This window comes from Entelurus aequoreus, linkage group LG24, assembly GCF_033978785.1.
Source record: "Entelurus aequoreus isolate RoL-2023_Sb linkage group LG24, RoL_Eaeq_v1.1, whole genome shotgun sequence".
Classification (NCBI taxonomy): domain Eukaryota; kingdom Metazoa; phylum Chordata; class Actinopteri; order Syngnathiformes; family Syngnathidae; genus Entelurus; species Entelurus aequoreus.
Genome location: NC_084754.1, coordinates 25,564,645 through 25,585,025, shown reverse-complemented (window position 1 = coordinate 25,585,025; position 20,381 = coordinate 25,564,645). Strand labels below are relative to the sequence as shown.

The 20,381-nt window shown below is 40.0% G+C and overlaps 1 protein-coding gene across 1 annotated transcript in view; it reads left to right on the top strand.

Moving 5' to 3' along the window:
* The window catches only part of hydin (HYDIN axonemal central pair apparatus protein), a 116,442-nt gene that overhangs the window by 4,924 nt on the left and 91,137 nt on the right, over positions 1-20,381 (top strand). Inside the window, exons 4-22 of the mRNA XM_062035862.1 lie at positions 935-1,054; positions 2,168-2,302; positions 3,464-3,663; positions 3,825-3,949; positions 6,684-6,873; positions 7,413-7,518; positions 7,801-7,900; positions 8,645-8,763; positions 8,836-9,059; positions 9,248-9,315; positions 9,833-10,074; positions 10,210-10,310; positions 10,685-10,820; positions 14,513-14,677; positions 14,776-14,928; positions 15,557-15,795; positions 15,904-16,165; positions 19,797-19,940; positions 20,045-20,188. Coding sequence (XP_061891846.1) covers positions 935-1,054; positions 2,168-2,302; positions 3,464-3,663; positions 3,825-3,949; positions 6,684-6,873; positions 7,413-7,518; positions 7,801-7,900; positions 8,645-8,763; positions 8,836-9,059; positions 9,248-9,315; positions 9,833-10,074; positions 10,210-10,310; positions 10,685-10,820; positions 14,513-14,677; positions 14,776-14,928; positions 15,557-15,795; positions 15,904-16,165; positions 19,797-19,940; positions 20,045-20,188 — 2,973 coding nt within the window. The remainder of the gene's footprint in view (positions 1-934; positions 1,055-2,167; positions 2,303-3,463; positions 3,664-3,824; positions 3,950-6,683; positions 6,874-7,412; positions 7,519-7,800; positions 7,901-8,644; positions 8,764-8,835; positions 9,060-9,247; positions 9,316-9,832; positions 10,075-10,209; positions 10,311-10,684; positions 10,821-14,512; positions 14,678-14,775; positions 14,929-15,556; positions 15,796-15,903; positions 16,166-19,796; positions 19,941-20,044; positions 20,189-20,381) is intronic.

Here is a 20,381-nt window from a genome sequence, read left to right as displayed (position 1 = left end):
AAGAAAACGCATTGAATGAGAAGGTGTGTCCAAACTTTTGGCCTGTACTGTATATTTGATATATTTGAAACTGCAATGTGTAGTGTAGGCATTGTACATTTTCACTGATTAGTAAGAGAAAGAACAATTACAGTAGTACCTTGGTTTTCATTAGTAATCAGTTCCAAAATGTCAGATGAAGTCCGAATTTTAAGGAAATTGAAGCATTTTTTTCCCATGAGAAGCGATGTACTGTAAATCCAATTAATCCATTGTAGACACCCAAACATATTGATACAAAACACATGTTATCCAGAATAAATTTAGTTTTACATGCAGAAAGCAATGTGAAATACATATACATGATGAAAGAAATGGATGAATGAACATTAAATATCACTTTTAACTTTACTATAAATCAACTTTCTCATTATACTTGCTCAACAGGTTGTATCATTTAGTTTTATACACCTCTATATTAGTGATTGTTACAACAATCTGTGTAAAACAATATTACTCTTGCACCATTTTTGTTCAGAGCTTACACAACTTTGAACATGTAATACATAAATATTTAGAACAACGTGAATAATTTTGATGTGGTGCTTTATTTTCTTTGTTTGCACACACACCATTTCTAGATTTTTTTGTATCAAATTTGAATACTAGTGCATTTGGCGGTTATCCGTAATAGCTATTGTATATACCGACATGTCTATTAGAAAATGATCATCGCAATTACAGTATCTGGGCCTGTATTGGGTGTATAGAATTATAGTCCTAATGGAGTTGGATGATGTAAACCACACCATGCACAAGTGTGATGAAAGTGTAACATTGTAGTATTTGTAAAATCTTAACTTCGTACATGTACAATTTAATGTGAAGAAAGTGTATTGTTAATGTGTCTCCATTATTTTCAAGTAAAATCTTTCAATTAAATTTGGGTTTGCAGCTGCCCTTGGTGGATGTGGATCAGACACTTTTTCAGCCCTTCCCCCCTGAGTTGGTTTTCCAGAACTTCATGGCTGCACAGTCTTACAAGTTGCAGTTGCAGCTGTTTAACAATGACAAGGTACAGATTTGATGGATCGAAAACACTAAGAACATGTTGAAAGTGATAAACGTGTGTCATCATAGGTGATCAGAGTTGTGTGTCAGAAATTAAGATCACATATTTTATACAGGGTTTTTGCGGGGTATTAACAAGCATTAAGTCATTCAATGTATTTTTTCAAAATTAACACCCGAAATGGCATTAAAAAGCATTAAATACAATGTCCAGAGGCATTAAAAACATAACACAATCGTCAGTATGAGAGTCAATATGTCAGTAAATTAAAAGATAAATGAAAATGAACTTAACATCTATTTGTGTGTTTCTTTTCTTTGGCTCTGACTTTCAAACTGGTAAAGTCCAAAATCATTAAAAGCATTGCGAGACAGCAAAATCAAACGACCCTGCCATTATTTTGTCACTAGGCGTGTAGTATTTAACTGTGACACCATGTCATGTTAATGAGGAAGCTGAGCTTGTTTCACACACAACTCGGCGTGGGCGTGGCGAAGTTGGTAGAGTGACCGTGCCAGCAATCGGAGGGTTGCTGGTTACTGGGGTTCAATCCCCACCTTCTACCATCCTAATCACGTCCGTTGTGTCCTTGGGCAAGACACTTCACCCTTGCTCCTGATGGCAGCTCCCGCCATCTATGGGTGAATGTGGAAATACTGTCAAAGCGCTTTGAGTACCTTGAAGGTAGTATAACCCATTTATTATTTATAACTCCTTTGTTTCAGTCTCCAGTTCAACACACGTGCGCTAACTTGGCTAACAATTAGCAATTCTCGTAACGCAGACACCTCATATGATCTAACTTTTCAACTTTTCAAGATTATTATTGTCAACAATTGTGTGCATACACATAATTGTAAACATATGCGGTAGGACATGGGCATTACACTGTCTTTAAGTGGCATTAAAAATGGCATTAAAAAGCATAACATTTGATTTGTTGATACCTGTAGAAACCCTGTTATATAACCTATTAAAAGATTGGACTCAATCCAATAACTAAAGCGTGAAGTGATCATGTAAAAGTAAAGCTTCAACATACCCAACTGTTGAGTTTGATATCACTTTGGTTTTACAAACTTTTTTAATAATGTTGGCTGTTTGTTTCCTGTAAAGGTGTCACGCCATGTGAAGCTGGAGCATCAGGGGTCACCTTATTTCTTTGTTGAAGGTCCAAAGGAGGCAAGGAGTAAAGTTGCAGCAGGACTGTGTGTGACTTTTACGGTGTGCTTCACTCCACTGGAAAACAAGGTCTTGAACCTTTACTTTCACTCACTATCAGTCTTCTGAATAATGGCATTATATGATAACGCTGTTACTTTTACTAGTCAAGAGTAATCTAAATAATTACTTTTATGTACGTCGTTAGTGAGACGTTTGATGTAATGTGGTTTGCTACTTTTGATGTGGTATGTCAACAAGACTGCGTCGGAAGCACAGCAAGTTTAATGCAGGAAATATATTTTTACTAATAAAAGCAACAACCCCCACCACACTAAAATTAACTATATCAAATAGAAGGAGACAACATCACTGATTATAAATCTGGTTGCTTCAAACATATCAACTCTGACTAGCTATTGTTCTAATGAATCAGTGTAGAACACTAAACTCTTAATCCACTGCGTGGTGCGTGATTGCATAAAAGGGATATGCCTGTGAATATTGTCAATAAAAGTTCAAGTTAAAGTACCAATGATTGTCACACACACACTAGGTGTGGTGAAATGTGTCCTCTGCATTTGACCCATCCCCTTGATCACCCCCTGGGAGGTGAGGGGAGCAGTGGGCAGCAGCGGTGCCGCGCCCGGGAATCATTTTTGGTGATTTAACCCCCAATTCCAACCCTTGATGCGGAGTGCCAAGCAGGGAGGTAATGGGTCCCATTTTTATAGTCTTTGGTATGACTCGGCCGGGGTTTGAACTCCCAACCTACCGATCTCAGGGTGGACACTCTAACCACTAGGCCACTGTTATTCAGTTCATGATATTCTCAGGGCATTGAGTCGGTCGCAACTGGACTGTTCAGATTGTCTCTAACCTGAGCAAGCGCATTCAGTTCATGCACAGATTTAGAAAGGACAGCTCTAGTCTGAGAGCATGGTGCAGGATCCCATATATATCCTCTAATATTGGGGACATGTCCATCTTTAAGTATGAACTGATAAAGTCTCCTCAGAAGATAGTTTAATAAGCATATGAACGTATAAATAAACGTATTGTAAGACAATCTGAACAGTGGAGTTGGGATCGATTCATTGCTTCGAGAATAAAAATAGCTGTTGACACTAGGCCAGAAATCAAGTCACTTGATCATCATGTTTATTTAACAAACAAGTTACCAAAGTTAAAAACTGGCATTAATGTTTTTTCCACTCATGTTTGTTTTTATGTTCTAAATTTCTTAATAAGGACTACCACCATAAACTGGTCTTTGTGACTGAAAGGGAGCAGTTTGAGGTGCCCATCCGTGCCATTGGACCAAGAGCCGGTCTGAACTTTCGCAATGAGTTGCATTTACCAGTGTGCTTTGTAAAAGCCTCCACACAGAAGACTCAGCTTGTACGCAACCTTGGAAACCGAATAGGCATCTTCAAGCTACATACTCAGAGGTGAATACAAATACTCCAATCAAATTACCAATCACTCATTCACTAAATAATTGTATATATTCACATTAATACGTTTTGACAATAGTCTCAATTAGTCAACATTTACGTTGTATTTGACGCAAAGTTGGTCCCTATTTGCCCTTATGGTCATTTTCTTGCAGTCCTTTTTCAGTAACTCCCTCCTCCGGAACTCTTGACATTGGCGAGGGCATGCAAGTCACTGTGGCTTTTAATCCGATGACCATAGGAGACCACCGTCAGGATCTGCTGCTGCTATATGACACTGGTAAAATACGTTTGTTTCTGTGAAAATAAGGACAACTCTGGGTACTACTCAAGGTTCCTTCTCTTTCCCGGGCACATAGACCATAAGGTACCCGAGCCTCTGGATCCATTCAGGCTTAGATACACGCTTCAGCCTTTTAGCTCCTTTCACCTGATCCTTCATGCACGGTAGCTGTTAGAAGAGGTAGAAAACTGCACTCTGAATTGTTCCAACATGACAAACATCAGCACAGACATACAAAGACCATTCGACCTGGCTGTCTTTCCTTTACTTTTGGTTTTGTGGGTGATGAACCAAAGTTTTTATCGACTTGTGAGACACAATTTGTCTGGTCCTCATCAAAATGGAATAGACTGTTCCCCTCTGGAGTTGCTGCTGTTGAAAGACATACTAGTGTGGGCCAATTAAAAGGGGGTGATGCCTGTAAGTACTGTGCTGTATATTGTATAGTCGTTCTGGGTGGATGAGAAAGTCACTTTCCTACTCCTTCAGGTCAGGTTAAGGGTCTAGAGCAGGGGTCGGCAACCTTTACCACTCAAAGAGCCATTTTGGCAAGTTTCACAAATTAAAGAAAGTAATGGGAGGCACAAAAAAAAATTTTAAATGAAAAACACCGCATAAAAAGCTTAAATGCTTTGTGCTATGTTAACCAGGGGTCTCCGACACATGCACCGGCACGCACTTTAATGTGGAAATTTGATGTTAGTGCAGCCCGCGAGTTTTGAATGAATGGCGCTTGATAGCGTCATACTTGCCAACCCTCTCATTTTTCCCGGGAGACTCCCGAATATCAGAGCGTGATGACACTGCATTTGGCGCCCTCTACAGTCTGCCCTAAAAGTGTACCTGCTCGACCACATGTAGAATGCAGTTTCAGCTTGCTCACATAAGTGACAGCAAGACGTACTAGCTCAGCAGCCACACATCTTACACTGACGGTACCAATACCCAGAATCCCATGCAGCCCTAACTCTTCCGCTCAACCAACGCACGGAGAGGGGGGGGGGGGGTTGATGTGTGGGGGGATTTGGTGGTAGCGGGGGTGTATAATGTAGACCGGAAGAGTTAGGGCTGCATGGGATTCTGGGTAATGGTTGTGTTGTGTTTATGTTGTGTTACGGTGGGATGTTCTCCAGAAATGTGTTTTTCATTCTTTTTTAGTGTGGGTTCACAGTGTGGCGCATATTTGTAACGTAACAATGTTAAAGTTGTTTGATACGGCTACCGTCAGTGTAAGCTGTGTGGCTGATGAGTAAGTATGCTTTGCTGTCTCCTGTGTGTGCAAGTAATAACAACATGCAACATGTGGCTGGACTGGCACGCTGTATGTAAATGCTATAGAGGACAACTACTGCAGTGCAATTAGGGCACGCCCATTATTTAGTAATTAGAGTGTAAATAGGATTATTTTTTCCCTGGGAGTTATCTAGGAGAGACACTGAGATCCATAAACCTCCTGGGAAAATCGGGGGGTCGGCATGTATGTAGCTGAGCCGCATCAGAGTGTTCAAGGAGCCGCATGCGGCTCCGGAGCCGCGGGTTGCCGACCCCTGGTCTAGAGTGTCATTTGTGCGTATGCAACAAATATATAGTATATCTGGCTTTCTTGGAGTCCCTCAGGAGGGTGCTGAACGGCATTCCTGTTGTTGTTCTGCTGGGAGACTTCAATGACCATGTTGTCAACGAGAGTTTAAACTTGAGGGACGTAATGGGGAGTTCTTTGTTAACCACAGTTTTCCTATAACAGACACCATGTTCATATATAAGGATTCCCATAAATGCTCCGAACACCAGTATATCTTAATCAGGCTGCAGGTCTATGATCGACTTTGTAGTTGTATACAGTAGGTACCACTGTGATTTTGCCACATTCCTGTGAGAATCTTGCTTGTGACTGAAGCATTGAGGAGTGGGACTACCCAGGACGAGCTGCAGTGTGGTCAGACAACTACCAGATACCACCTGTGAGAAGATAATACTCTATAATCTTTTTCTCTCTCTGACCTATTAGGTCGGTACTGCATTATTCACGTATTCAAGTCAAAATTTAAGCAAAATTAAACTGGTCGCATCTGTAGTCAGAGATGTCTTGGATGCTCGGGTAAAGAAAGGACCCAAAATGTCAACTGATCCCAACCTCGTGATAAATTGGATTAGATGACGGGGGAGAATGCCAAAAAGTCCTGGCAGACTCAAGCGTATAATGAGAATGTGCTGTAAATGTATGGCAGAGACAAATTCATCAAGGCCCAACTCACACTCCTGTTATTTAGTCTCACTTGGCTTTGTTTCGTGCTTGCATGAGTGAGGTTGCTAATCAGAGTCATTGCAAAGTGGTTTGTGCCAGTCCTGTTGGTAACCTGTGAACTCAATTGTGGAAACGAGAGGTTAAGTGGGCCTTCAATCTGAAGCTACTGAGCTTGACTGGCTTGTGGGACTCTTGGTTGATATGTTTATGTAACATTGAATGGAAGTAGAGAACAGTACAAGACAAGTACTCAAGAAAGGGTACTTTCGGCTACTCATAAAGATATATTTATGTCACTTGCATGTAAATATGAATAGTCAGAAACATTGGATATAACACATACATTTAAATCAGGCATTAATTCATGCACTGTAAATTCTAGCCTTAGTCTACTCTTTCGGTAGATGTACCTAAACTTTCTATAGTAGATTTACTGATCTCTTGGACATGAATTTATTTGACTTTTATGTCTATTCCTTTCCTCAGGTGAAGATGTGCATATAACCCTGCACGGTTCCTGTGTGGAGTTGTCCCTCCATCTTATCCCTGAATACCTTAATTTGGAAAAGACATATATGTCCTTGTCAAACACACACACCGTGTGCCTCACCAATACTAGTGATATCACTCTTAAATACCGGTGGACGACATGGGCAAGTCAACAAGAAGAGAACATGTACGATGTGACTCAAATATCATTCGATTTGTTGTATTTCTCTGTGTAATATTTATAAAGTATTTAATGATTTGAAGACAAATCACATACAGTAGGGAGGAGATTCATAGGTTCCCATTTGTTGTGGTTTACCTGACACATGAACGTGACAAATTTGGGGCGTGCACTGTCCACTTTCGCCGCCAGATGGCTGTAGAGTGTTGAATACCTTGAAAGGCTTTTTGTGGCAACTCCAACTTTGACCACAGTGTCAGTTGCTATGAAGAGTGGTGTTTTCCATCATTTTCAGCAGACTCCATTGCAAAATAATTCACCCCAGAACCCCTTCCTCCCACGCAAGGTCCACATACCAATGGAGCCAAATTAATCCCTTCCCTACTGTACTAAAATAATGCTAACATCGCTATCCAGGAAGCAGATTTCACAGTATTGTTATTAATAGCTTACATTTTTGATTGGCAACACTTTGTTCTACGAACTGCCTCTAATAATTGCTGAACTAACTCTTTGTTTTTGCCTTCCTTTTCTGCTATCTCTAGGGATAGTTCAGTGCTTGTTCAGTGCCAGTCTGATTCCCCAGGCATACATCGGCCTCTCCCATCCTTACTCTCGCTCTCACAAGGGTGCATAACAGTGGAACCAGCGGTGTGTGTTTGCCTTCCAGCTTTGTATCTGTTAATTAACCTATCTACTTACTACCTTCTTACATTTTTGAGCCTCAGATTTTCTTTCTAAAGACACTGTGATTAATTGCTAAGATAATCAGTTGTATTCTAAATGAATATGCACAACCTTAGCTTCCAGCCTAACCTTTCCAAAAATGCTCTAGGCCTCTTTCCTAGCACTGAAAATGTGTATTACAATACTGTAAGTACGTATGTATGCCTGTTTTACATTTACCTACATTTTTTTGTCAACATGGCTTAGGTGGGAGAAATATGGCCAAACACCACATCGCGTTTCAGCGTTGTCTTCAAGCCCAAGGAAGCCAAAATATATCAACAAACTATATATTGTGATGTCACAGGTTAGTGTTTGGCTGGAAAATGTGCTAGAGACTGAACATAATCTAATGAGACTAATACTGACTGTTACTGCATAATTCAAACCAATTCAACAAAAAAATAATAGCATTTTATGGAGTTCTATTATAAGTGCTTTTATTTTATAATTGTTTACAGATTAAATATAATGATGTAATGTACCTGTAGGCTGTGTACATTTTATATATTTCCTGTGTGATCTTATGCTATTTGTATAAATTCAGTTTAGAATATTTAAGTATTAATCCAATTTGCGTTTTACATGTATATAACATCATATAGTACAGTTTTATGTAAACTTAATTTAACTTGAGGGGCTGGATTTTCTTTTTCCATTGTATCTTTAAAACTTACTAAAATTACAAATGCAGTCTACCTAAATAATGTTTTATCCATATTGTATCAAGACTTGGGCAAGATTATGTTGCTTGTTGCAGAAGCAGTAAGGATAATTCCATCAATTAAGTGCCAAATAAATGAAATAGAAAGTGCATCCGATGATTTTTGAATATTTAAACACAACACATTTTGCATATGAGGCTTTGCAACTAAATCACTTGTCTCCTGCTTGTATATAATTAAAAGTACATATTATAATGAAAAATTATCAGTTAGTGCTTGTAATCGCTTGACTATACTTTTTTACAGTACAAATTTTACGTTTTTTTTCTTCTGACCCCGTGTGCTGTACATTCCCGCTTACAATATGCTTGTCTTTCTTCCTTTAGGCCAAAAATCTCATGTCCCCCTGACAATCAAGGGTGAGGGTTTGGGACCTGAAGTGCAGATTAACTGTAACTTAATGGATATGAAAACCATATTCATAGGTCAAACGGTGTCTTATGAGGTAATTCATTTATCAGGACACGCTCATGTTGTAACCAAATTGGGTGATAAATTATAATCTTGTTTCCTGCAGGTGCAACTTCTCAACAATGGGCTGATTGAGGCACCTTTTACGCTATTAAGTCCCAACTCTACTTTTGGTCAGTTTTTCTCATTTACTCCCAAGGAAGGTGTTGTTTCTTCCGGGGCTTGTCAGATTGTAAAAGTCACCTTCCATTGTGACATCTTGGGAGCTTTCGCTGAGGACTTACTTCTAAGTATTAAAGGACAGCCTCAACCACTCACAATGACTTTCAGGTGAAATTAGAGTTTGGTGAAGTTGGAGTGTATGTAGTACAGATCACAATATAGCACAACCGACTGTTATGACACAGATAGTTAAAACTATATTATTATCACGATAACCTAAAACCTAACCGTAAGAAAAGTTCTCTTGACAATGTTTCTATTTTAGACCAGCTAACGGTTTCTCTTTTCTGTTTCAGGGGTTGTGTCATTGGGCCCACATTCCACTTCAATGTTTCAAAGCTGAATTTTGGAGAGGTGTCATTTGGTCAGTATCTTTTATTTTCCATATGCTACATCGTTCCACAATTATTTCATAAACATGAGGTTTAACACAACAATAGTGAGCTTATTATGTTCTATATCAGTGGTCCCCAACCACCGGGCCGCGGCCTGGTACCGGTCTGTGGCCCGGTAACGGTCCGTGGATCGATTGGTACCGGGCCGCACAAGAATTATTATTATTATTTTTTTTAAAATTAAATCTACATACAAAACACAAGATACACTTACAATTAGTGCACCAACCCAAAAAACCTCCCTCCCCCATTTACACTCATTCGCACAAAAGGGTTGTTTCTTTCTGTTATTAATACTTCTGGTTCCTACATTATATATCAATATAGATCAATGCAGTCTGCGGAGATACAGTCCGTAAGCACACATGATTGTGTGGTCACATTTTCAGGCGTTGACCGGTCCGCAGTTACAAAAAGGTTGGGGACCACTGTTCTATATTGTTTCATATCTGGTATTGAAGTTGTTGTTTTTGTACTGTTGTGCAGGTTTCCCCCAAACAGAAACGTGTTCGCTCATCAACAAATCATTTGTTCCTATGACCTTTTCCCTGCGTGTTTTGGGAGATGGGGTGGGATCCACCAGTGTGACGAGTGACCAACAGGTGTGCGAGCTGTGCAGGAACAATTGGCAATGCACTTCTGATAACGACCCCAGTGCAAGGCCTGTTGAGTTCACCGTCATTCCTACGTCAGGTTCTGTGCGTGCCATGTCAGATGTCAGCATTAAGGTACCATTCCAGCAATGTCCTCTTATTTTTCCTTTGGAAAAAAAACGATGTTTGCAATAACTTAATGAATACATACACAATACACTTATATGATACTTTATGCTGCATGTTTTCGTTTTTGCATTGTCTCTACAGGTGACATTGTGCTCCAACACAGTCAAACAGTACAGGGTGGCCCTGGCGGTAGATATTGAGAATGTTGGAAAAGAAGTCATGGCTCTACCCATTACTGCAAGGTCAGACACCCTAATGAAAGACAAGTACACATCCAGTTCTAGTCAGAAGTTTACATACATTCATTTTGGGCTTGGATGTTTTATCAATGTTGACGAGAATGGATAGGGGGGAACTGAAGATGTAGTATTAGCTTGTATCTTCCACATTCTGTAAATTCTACTGACTTATTATTGTATTATTTTGAGAGTTACATATGTCTTTTGTATATTTATTTGTCTCTGTGAGCTGTAATACAATTAATTTTATACAGTACAATTATAATATTTTACCATCCTTACTAAATATAAAACAATGGGAATGTCTATTGGCAGTTACATGTGGAAGTTATAAAGTGCAATTACTGGTAATGAATTTCCTTTTCCCGCTAACACAGGTGTATTGTTCCTGATATAATAGTGGAAACACCATTATTGGACTTTCAGAAGTGTTTCATCAATCACCCTTATGAAAAAAAAGCACGCCTGACAAACCCTGGTTCTCTTCCTGTCTGCTATGGAATGTTGGAGCAGGTAAATAAGTTCAATACCCAGTGAAGAGCTGCCCTATCATGTTTATGGCAAATAAATGGAACACTCAATAGCTCAATCTGTTTCAATAGTCAACTCAGTAGACCAGGGGTTTCTAACTGGTGGACCACGGTCTGAGTCTAAACTGTTCTGGACATTATGTATATTGTAGAAATGATTGAAGTATTTTAGGTTTTGATTTTGACTGACAAAGCTATTATATGCTTTGCGGCACTTGTTGTGATCAGATCAGGAAAAACACTGACAAACTGCATGCAAGTTACTGTAAGCTATCCCACATCATATTACTCAGCCAATCCAATCGCTGCAATACCGGGGCTAATAAATATGCAGAGACAGGTCAAAGAGCAGCAGAGAAGCGAAACAAAGACACACTGAAGAACAAGTGACAGGAAAAAAAGAGACAAACTGGTGAGAAATATGAGGAAAGAAAGAGGGGACAGAGAGACAAGTTAGTCGGAGACAAGTTAGTCGGAGACAACGTTGAAATAAATACAAATGGTGCTGTCTAAAGTGGACAAGGACAAGAGAGCTTTATATCCAGAATGATCAGACTCATTTGGGTTCATTTTGACCTCTGGAAGCACAAAATTTGCCTGTATCATATCTCAGTGACAAGTGGCACTCATAAAAAGTGACAATGTAAAACGCCACTATAAGACAAAGCAAGAATAGAAATACCCATTCAAGTTTATACTAAAGTCACAAAAAATAAGCAGTCTGAGACCCTAATTATTAGGGTCTCAGACTGCTTATTTTTCATATTAGGGCCTAATATGAAGAATCCTCCCAAATCCTCACCAATGTATTAACTGCTAATGAATGTTCCCCTAGACCAGGGGTCGGCAACCTTTACCACTCAAAGAGCCATTTTGACCCGTTTCACAAATTAAAGAAAACAATGGGAGCCACAAAACTCTTTTGAAATTTAAAATGAAATAACACTGCATACAACGTTTTTTTTTAAATTTGTGCTATTTATAAACCAGGGCAGCACGGTGGAACAGGGGTTAGTGCATGTGCCTCACAATACGAAGGTCCTGAGTAGTCCTGGGTTCAATCCTGGGCTCGGGATCTTTCTGTGTGGAGTTTGCATGTTCTCCCCGTGACTGCGTGGGTTCCCTCCGGGTACTGCGGCTTCCTCCCACCTCCAAAGACATGCACCTGGGGATAGGTTGATTGGCAACACTAAATTGGCCCTAGTGTGTGAATGTGAGTGTGAATGTTGTCTGTCTATCTGTGTTGGCCCTGCGATGAGGTGGCGATTTGTCCAGGGTGTACCCCGCCTTCCGCCCATGTGCAGCTGAGATCCCCCGCGACCCTAAAAGGGACAAGGGGTAGAAAATGGATAGATAAACCAGGGGTCTCAGACATGAGCAAGACATTATTTTGCGCCTGCACCTTAATATGAAAATGTAATGTTAGTGTGGCCCGCGAGTTTAATATGAATGGCACTTGACAGCGTCATACTTACCAACCTCCAGATTTTTCGGGGAGACTCCCAAATTTTAGGGCAATTATTCTCTCGAACGTCTGCTAATGTTCACCCAAACAACAATAATTAGGGCGCACCGTGATGGCACTGCCTTTATCGCCCTCTACAACCTGTATAGACAGCGTACCAGCCCAGTTACATGATGAATGAGACTTCTGCAGACATACTTAAGGGACTGCAAGGCATACTTGGTCAACAGCCATACACGTTACACTGAGGGTGGTGATATAAACAACTTTAACACTCTTATTAATATGTGCCACACTGTGAACCCACACCAAACAAGAATGACAAACACATTTTGGGAGAACATCCGCACCGTAACACAACATAAACACAACAGAACAAATACCCAGAATCCCTTGTATTCCTAACTCTTCCGGGCTACATTATACACCCCCGCTACCACCAAACCCGCCCCCCCACATATCAACCCCCCCTCCGTGCGTCTGTTGAGGTGGGCGGGGTGTATAATGTAGCCCGGAAGAGTTAGGGATGCATGGGATTCTGGGTATTTGTTCTGTTGTGCTTATGTTGTGTTACGGTGCGGATGTTCTCCCGAAATGTGTTTGTCATTCTTGTTTGGTGTGGGTTCACTGTGTGGCGCATATTAGTAAGAGTATTAAAGTTATTTATATCACCACCCTCAGTGTGACCTGTATGGCTGTTGAACAAGTGTGCCTTGCAGTCACTCAAGTGTGTATGCAGAAGCCCAATGCAACATGTAACTGGGCCGGCACACAGATAGTGTGGTGAAAAAGTAGACACTGCAGGCAGTGCCATCACGGCACGCTCTCAATATTGTTGTCCAGATGAAAATCGGAGAAAGGTTGCCCCGGGAGATTTTCGGGAGGGACACTGAAATTCGGAAGTCTCCCGGAAAAGTCGGGAGGGTCGGCAAGTATGCAGCTGAGCCGCATCAGAATTGTCAAAGAGCCGCGGGTTGCCGACCCCTGCCCTAGACCAGTTAAAAATTGTGGCCCGGCGAGCTTAAGCTTGATTAAATGCAGATGTTGATACAGCTACAATGCTACTTCGATATATGTCACACGCAATCATGATGCAAGTTAGAAATGATTATGTTCTGTACTCTTTGCTTGTGGAAATTTGCTCTAACTAGATATATTTTAATTTCAGTTGAAAGCCCTGTACTACATAGTTGGGGATGAAAGAATTGTCCACCTACTGTAGCAATAGCTGTATTGATAGCATGTTATCATGTTGGTATAAAAATTGCGATGTATCAATCATGTAGTTGCTTCTACTATTAAAATATGTTATGTAGTATGAGTATCTGCAGCTCTGTACCTCATGAATAAAACATACATATTTTGTGAATGAGTCGGTTGGTCAGTGGTACTTCACCGTGAATCAATGCAGTGAGATACAAAATTACAAACACATATTTGGCAATGCAAAAATAAAGGTGCTTTTTAGCGAGATGGAGTGTCATCTGTTTTAGTAGTCACAACAGTAAAAATAAAATTGCCTAAAATAAAACAATCCCTCAAACAAGGCAAATGACCCATCCCCTTGTTCACCATGCAGAGGACACATTTCACCACACCTAGTGTGTGTGTGACTATCATTGGTACTTTAACTTGAACTTAACTTAAATGGCAAAATGTTGCTACTGTGATATGCTTTGACTCTGCGTAAAAATATATGTTTCGAGTCCGAGGAGGAAAGATGCCGCTGCCAAAACATTTGTCTCATTGACACGTGAGAGCAAAATGAATGCAGTAGTGTTGATCACATCTGTTAAAGCTGATAGTGCTGCAAAATATTGCCATCTACTGTTCAAAATAATACTATTATGGCGTTTTACAGCGATTACATTCATTGATTCACACTAGTGGGTTGCACCTGAATGATCTTGTGTAGAGGTGGTCTTTTACAAACATTTAACTTTGGTTAATGTGCCCTTTTTAGCTTCACTCACCTTCTTTTGTTATTTTCTCTGCTCCTTTTGTAAGTGTGTGTTTCTGTTTATATTAAATATCATTCTTTTTACTCATCATCTGCCTGTCTGCTGCATCTTGGGGTCACATCACCAAAGCTGCCTCCACCCTTGTGACTGAATCCCCCTTATTGTGTGATATGTTTGGTTAAGCGTGTTTTCTGAATGACTGACTAAATAATAAAATGCAGTATGACGCTACCGTCTTCCGTTTTTTAGGAATACGACGAGAGTCTTTCGATGGTATTTGGGAGTTCTTTATCAAGGGGAGTGATTCCTCCTCAAAGTTCAGCAGACCTTCCTGTGTATATGCTAGTAAAGTACATGGGAAAGCAACAGCACACACTTTACATCGCTTTGTTTGGCAGCATCCACTCACCGCTGGTAAGTATGTGCTGATTTAAAGTGTTTTCTAGTTTCAGTCATTATTTTCTCCTAATATTTGATATTTACTAATGCCTGTGTATTCTAATCTCTTTCAGGAGGTTGACTTGTCGTGCATTGGGTGTGGTCCGATAATTCACATCCAGAGCCAACAACTGGAATTCGGCAAAATCCCTGTTCTGACAGACATCGTTAAAATATTTTCCCTATCCAACCAGTCACCTATCTCAGCATGCTTTACAGCCTGCATGGTATGTAGCAAATCAGACTCATCTCTCTATACAGCTAGAAATATTAAATACTTTACTAGGTCCTTTATACATGAGGTAAATATCTAGTTGGATTCTTAACATGAGATAAATATCTAGTTGGATTCTCAATTTTTCTGTGTTCCTGCCTCAATTCTAATCTGACAGTAATACAACACTGACATATTTGTAACTTGACTAGCTCATGCATTATAAACCAGTTTGATAGTGAAATATTATGAATGTGTGACATATCTTGAAAACTGAGCCGATTGCAATAGTAAGTTTGATTTTATTTTACAAATACCAATTCAACCGTTTCAACTCAATCCTGAATTTGATATTTAGCATATATGCCACCACTGATTTGCAAATTAAATAGGCAATCAATTGGCTACTATTAAGCTACATACTGTAGGAAATAATTATGCTCAAATGACTATGATTACAGAGCGCAATAATGCAAACTATGATTACTGGTTTAGCCATAAAATATTTCATAGCAAGAGGAAATGTTTATTGGGTGTTATTATTATACATAGTCATGAAACTAACTGCAAGAATCATGTCAAGTTTGAAAAACACTTTCTTGTAGTCAAATTAATACAGATTGTGTTTTTATTTTTTTTAGAGTCAGGGCAAGTCCTGTTGGTGTGTTGAACCCAACAAAGGGGAAGTGCCACCACAAGGCCAACTGGATCTTAGAATTGTAGCACATCTGAAAGATACACTCTCATTCCAAGAAAAACTTGAAATTTCTGTCCAAGGCGGTCAAACACACATTGTTGCTCTCTCTGCAACAGGCACTGGCACCACAATTGTCAGTGACAAACCCATATCCCCCAATCTCGACCTTGGCACACACTTCAGGTAGATTGAATTCATGAACATTTACCTATAACTTTTAATCATTCAAATAAAATAAGCTAATTGCAGATATGTTGCTTTAACTCCTCGTTGTCTTATTTGTTTCCTAAGCCATGGTTCATGCAAATTCCATTTCAAGCTGACCAACTGGGGTCAAAGAGTACATCGGCTTTACTGGAAGTCTGAATGCTCATCTGGTCGGACGTTCCTGCCCTCCATCTCAGCTTCAAAAAAAAAGGATCCTGTTGCCAACGGATCCTGGGCACCCTCAGTCGAATATAAACCAGTATTCAGCATGAGCCCAACACGTGTGGAACTCTTTCCGGGCGACTCAGTTGACATGTTGCTGGAAGGATCTTCAAATTGCCCCAAAGTAGGTAGTAGTGCAACCCTAAACAAGAGCAGTTCTACAAAACTATGAATCTATTATATGCTGGCTTGTGTGTGTTAGTTGTGTAGCGAGGGTTGCCAGCACCTGAAGAGAGACAGGTATTTGTGCAAACCCGGGAACTGCAATGGCTTGTTTTATGTGTCTCATTCGAAGGTAGCTTGTTGCATTGCACCTTCCTTTGGCCAGTTCCATACTTAGAATGCACATCTTAGTCTAAGAAAAACATTCGTCATACCTTGCTACTCCCTTGACTGGTAGGAGGAGAGGACAAAAGACATAGCAAAAGATGGAGCTCAGACAGTCAACAATGTCAAGGTGCTTGTTGCGGTTCTGAAGTAAAACATTTTTTTTAACATAACCACTACCACTTATACTATTGTTATATATGTTTGGCATCTTTGGAAATGTTGCTACTGTAGCATTTTGTGTCCTAGACGATTGCACTTGCCTTCCCACCTGCAGCACTACATTGTTGGCATAGGTCCAGCATGGTATTACTTTTTCACTGCAATTACACATATGTTGAAGGGGCCCTTTTATGCAAAACCAACTTTTCTTACCTATTAGTACCCGTTGATGTGTATTTGGAATCCGCATAAGTGTTGATAATCTAAAATGAAATTGTGGCCGCAGTGCGGATACATTTATAAAACAGTCTTATCTTCATTCATACTTCATCTAAATGAGCCGTTTGGAATTTGCTCTGACATGTGACGTTTTCTTCCCTGTCACATCATCGGATATCGCCATACAAATACATTTACACAAAATATAATCAATACGCTCCTTCTCTTTCACTATCCTCTTGTCGTGGGGCTTAATGGCTCATACATGGACACACCCTCCGCTGTTGCCATTTCTAAAACAATGTAACGTATAGTTTGAGTAGACTCGCGATGGAAGTGTTTCCTTGCACTCTAAACTATACACTGGTAACTTTGTCACACTTTAAATCACATCTACAAAAGTTTGACATGAATATGTCAGGTAGTCAGGGCCAAAGTAAACTTATCTTCTCTCTTTGCAGTGTGTGTTTTAACAAAAATGTATCGCGCGAACGGCGGCAGCCATTTTACTACATGGCCGTTTGCTGCCACATGTAAAAAGAAAGGACTTGTCTCACAAAGTTATTGACATTTTATATCTACAATCTGACACAGCGCTCATTAAACCTGTCATAAAACATTTTGCTTCATGAAAATAAACATTGGTGTGATGTTCACCAAGTACTAACCTGAAAAGCAGGCAACTAATAATGCAGGAATGAGGCACCAAAGCTGTTCTTCCTTTTTCCGACATCTATCTGGCGAGGAGGCAAAAGCGCCCCTCAACCACGGGAGTCTGGAGCGCACGCACGGCACTAACACTTTGTTTCTGCCCTCCCATTGCACAATAATAATTTTTTTTTTCACCGAACAAATATTTAATGCTCTCGATCTCCACAACAATTTTCGATCATAATAATATTTTAAAAATAAGACACTCAAATAAATGACCGTGAGAAAAAAATAAAAGTTCTCAAAACTGAAATAGTGGTCGAGTTTCAAGTGTACCACAGATGGCTAAAGATGAACGGGAGAAGACGCTGTCGAAGTGGAGCCACATAAATGAGACTGCCCATTAAAGTTGTACTACAAAGTACCACATTACTAAAGAATTAAAAAAGGTCCTATCTTTCCTTTGAAAAATACAGTTTTGTTTTTTTTCATCGACCTGATGCGCGCTGCGGTGACAATGCTGGCATACAAGCTGTGGCGCATGTTAGTCAACACATGCAGCACTTGCAAGCAGAAACAGTGTGGAGAAAGAAGAGGGAGAATGGACATAATTTGGCTTTAAAAGTAAAGATTAAGTATGCGGAGCTATAAACACTGAAGCGCAGACGGTAAAGCGGCCGTGCCAGCAACTTAAAAATTCCGGGTTCGATTCCAGCTTCCGTCATCTTAGTCACGGCCGTTGTGTCCTTGGGCAAGACACTTCACCCTTGCTCCTAATGCAGACCTGGGCATTCTGCGGCCCGCGGGCCACATCCGGCCCTTTGTGTGTCCCTGTCCGACCCGCGTGAGGCCAATCATAAATTACAAAATAAATTTTAAAAAGTATCTATGTCGAGTGTGCAATACAACGGTGCTGCTTTTGTTTTGAAAAGCGTTATTTGTATTACTTCCGTGTGGACGTATGCGCGTGCGTGATTGTGAGTGAATGTGAACAGCTGCAATCACAAATTACAAAATAAAGTTGAAAAAACATCTATGCCGTGTGCGCAATACAACTATGCTGCTTTTGTTTTGAAAAGTGTTATTTATGGGCGTATGTCCGTGTGTAACCTGTGAGTGAAGGTGCACAGCGACAAGTGATGCACGGTTTACACTCGAGACGCTAAAAAGAGAAAAGTTGATGACGAATGGCGTGTTTTCAACAAGACATGGACTGCCAGGCAACGTTCCCTCTAAGGTGTGCGCCTGCGCAATTGCGCACTGCTCAAGCGTCCTCTGCGCACAGCAAATATATGCCGCGCACCAAATCAAATCCCATCTGAATTCTAAACAAAATAAACACATTTATTCTGTGTAATTTTGCAATGCAACTGTGAGTGACAGTGACAACAAGCGGCCCTAACGGTGTTCGTCAACACCGTTCAATTGAACACCATTCAATTATTGTAACGTCTATCGAGATGCTTCGAGGCCAGGAATTATATCGATCACTTTATTGAGCAAAACTGTTTATATTCGGCCATAACCACACCAAAAACATGAGTAAAAAACTTCTATTTCGAAAAACTAGTCATTTTCTGCGGTACAAACCAGACCAAAACCAACTTGTCATCTGTCACCAACACGCACTAAACCACTGGTGTGTTTATGGCCACACAAAAAGTCGGACAACTCAAACACCACACAAAGTTACACTATGACTCCTCAGTCATACGTGTGCTTATTTTACTGTCATGTATTATTAATGTTAATTTATTGATATTAATCATGGAATGCTGTTACTAGAGAAAGTTACAGGAATGCACACTTCATCCTATGCTTACATTTCATTGTGCAACATGAGGATGTTTAAGGGGAACTAAATGTGATCTCTGAAAGGGGTACAAATGATTTCCAAAGCAGTGCTTTTGGTATAAAGTTAAGTTAGGTTAAATGAAAGTGTTATTATTATTATTATTATTATTTGTCTTACGGTATATATCAAAAATAATATTGAGCAAAATTTAATTGAAATATTGTCGATGTGGCCCTCCAGCAGTGCTCGGGTTGCTCATGCAGCCCCCGGTAAAAATTAATTGCCCACCCCTGTCCTAATGGGTCGGGGTTAGCACCTTGCATGGCAGGCATGCCATTTAGAAAAGTATCAAAAAGTATCGAAATACAATACAACCCTTTGGTGCATCCTGAAGAGATGGTCAGAAAGGTCTGTAAAACATAATCTATGCACAATTTTGACCATAGAACCACCATTACATGTTATGTAGACCACAAGGAAGTGTAGTAGATATACAAAAAAAATCGTAATATGACCCCTTTAGAACTGATTGAAGCTGAAATGAATCCAAATGCCAGGCTGTCTTGATTTTATTGTTTTTACTCCATCTCTTCTCCACTAGGTTGTGAGGGAGTATCTTGTCTGCTGTGGAATTGTAGGCCTCCAGGGCTTTAAGGAACATATTATGTCTGTTGATTTGACATGCCATTTTGTGACGCCTATGCTCAAGATGTCCTCCCAGAAGTTGAGTTACTACATAGAAAAGGTTGATGAAAGGATTATAATGTACTTTACATTCTTCAACTTTCTGCCACCACTTTCTAACCTGGATGCCACTGATATATGGTTATGTATTTTTTTTACAAATAGCACCCAAGCGAGAGTCTTACGCCACTATATGAGGAGCTGGTTTTAAAGAATGTTTCATCTTTATGTCTATCCATGGAACTCTTTCTTGCCACTCCTTTCTCACTGTGTGAGGCCCAGGGAGTCCACAATACTGCTACCGCTAAGGTAACCCTTCACCTGTTCTGATTAATTGAAACAACTCCCATTGCAACTGACTGTTTTGTTATTTCTTTAATTTTCAAACACCTTACCATATTTTTTATTCAATTACCCAAATTGTATTAACAATGTTTATGTGTGATAGTTTAGAGGTAAAACTATTGATTGTCAATTTGTCATATATTTTGTTGGACATATT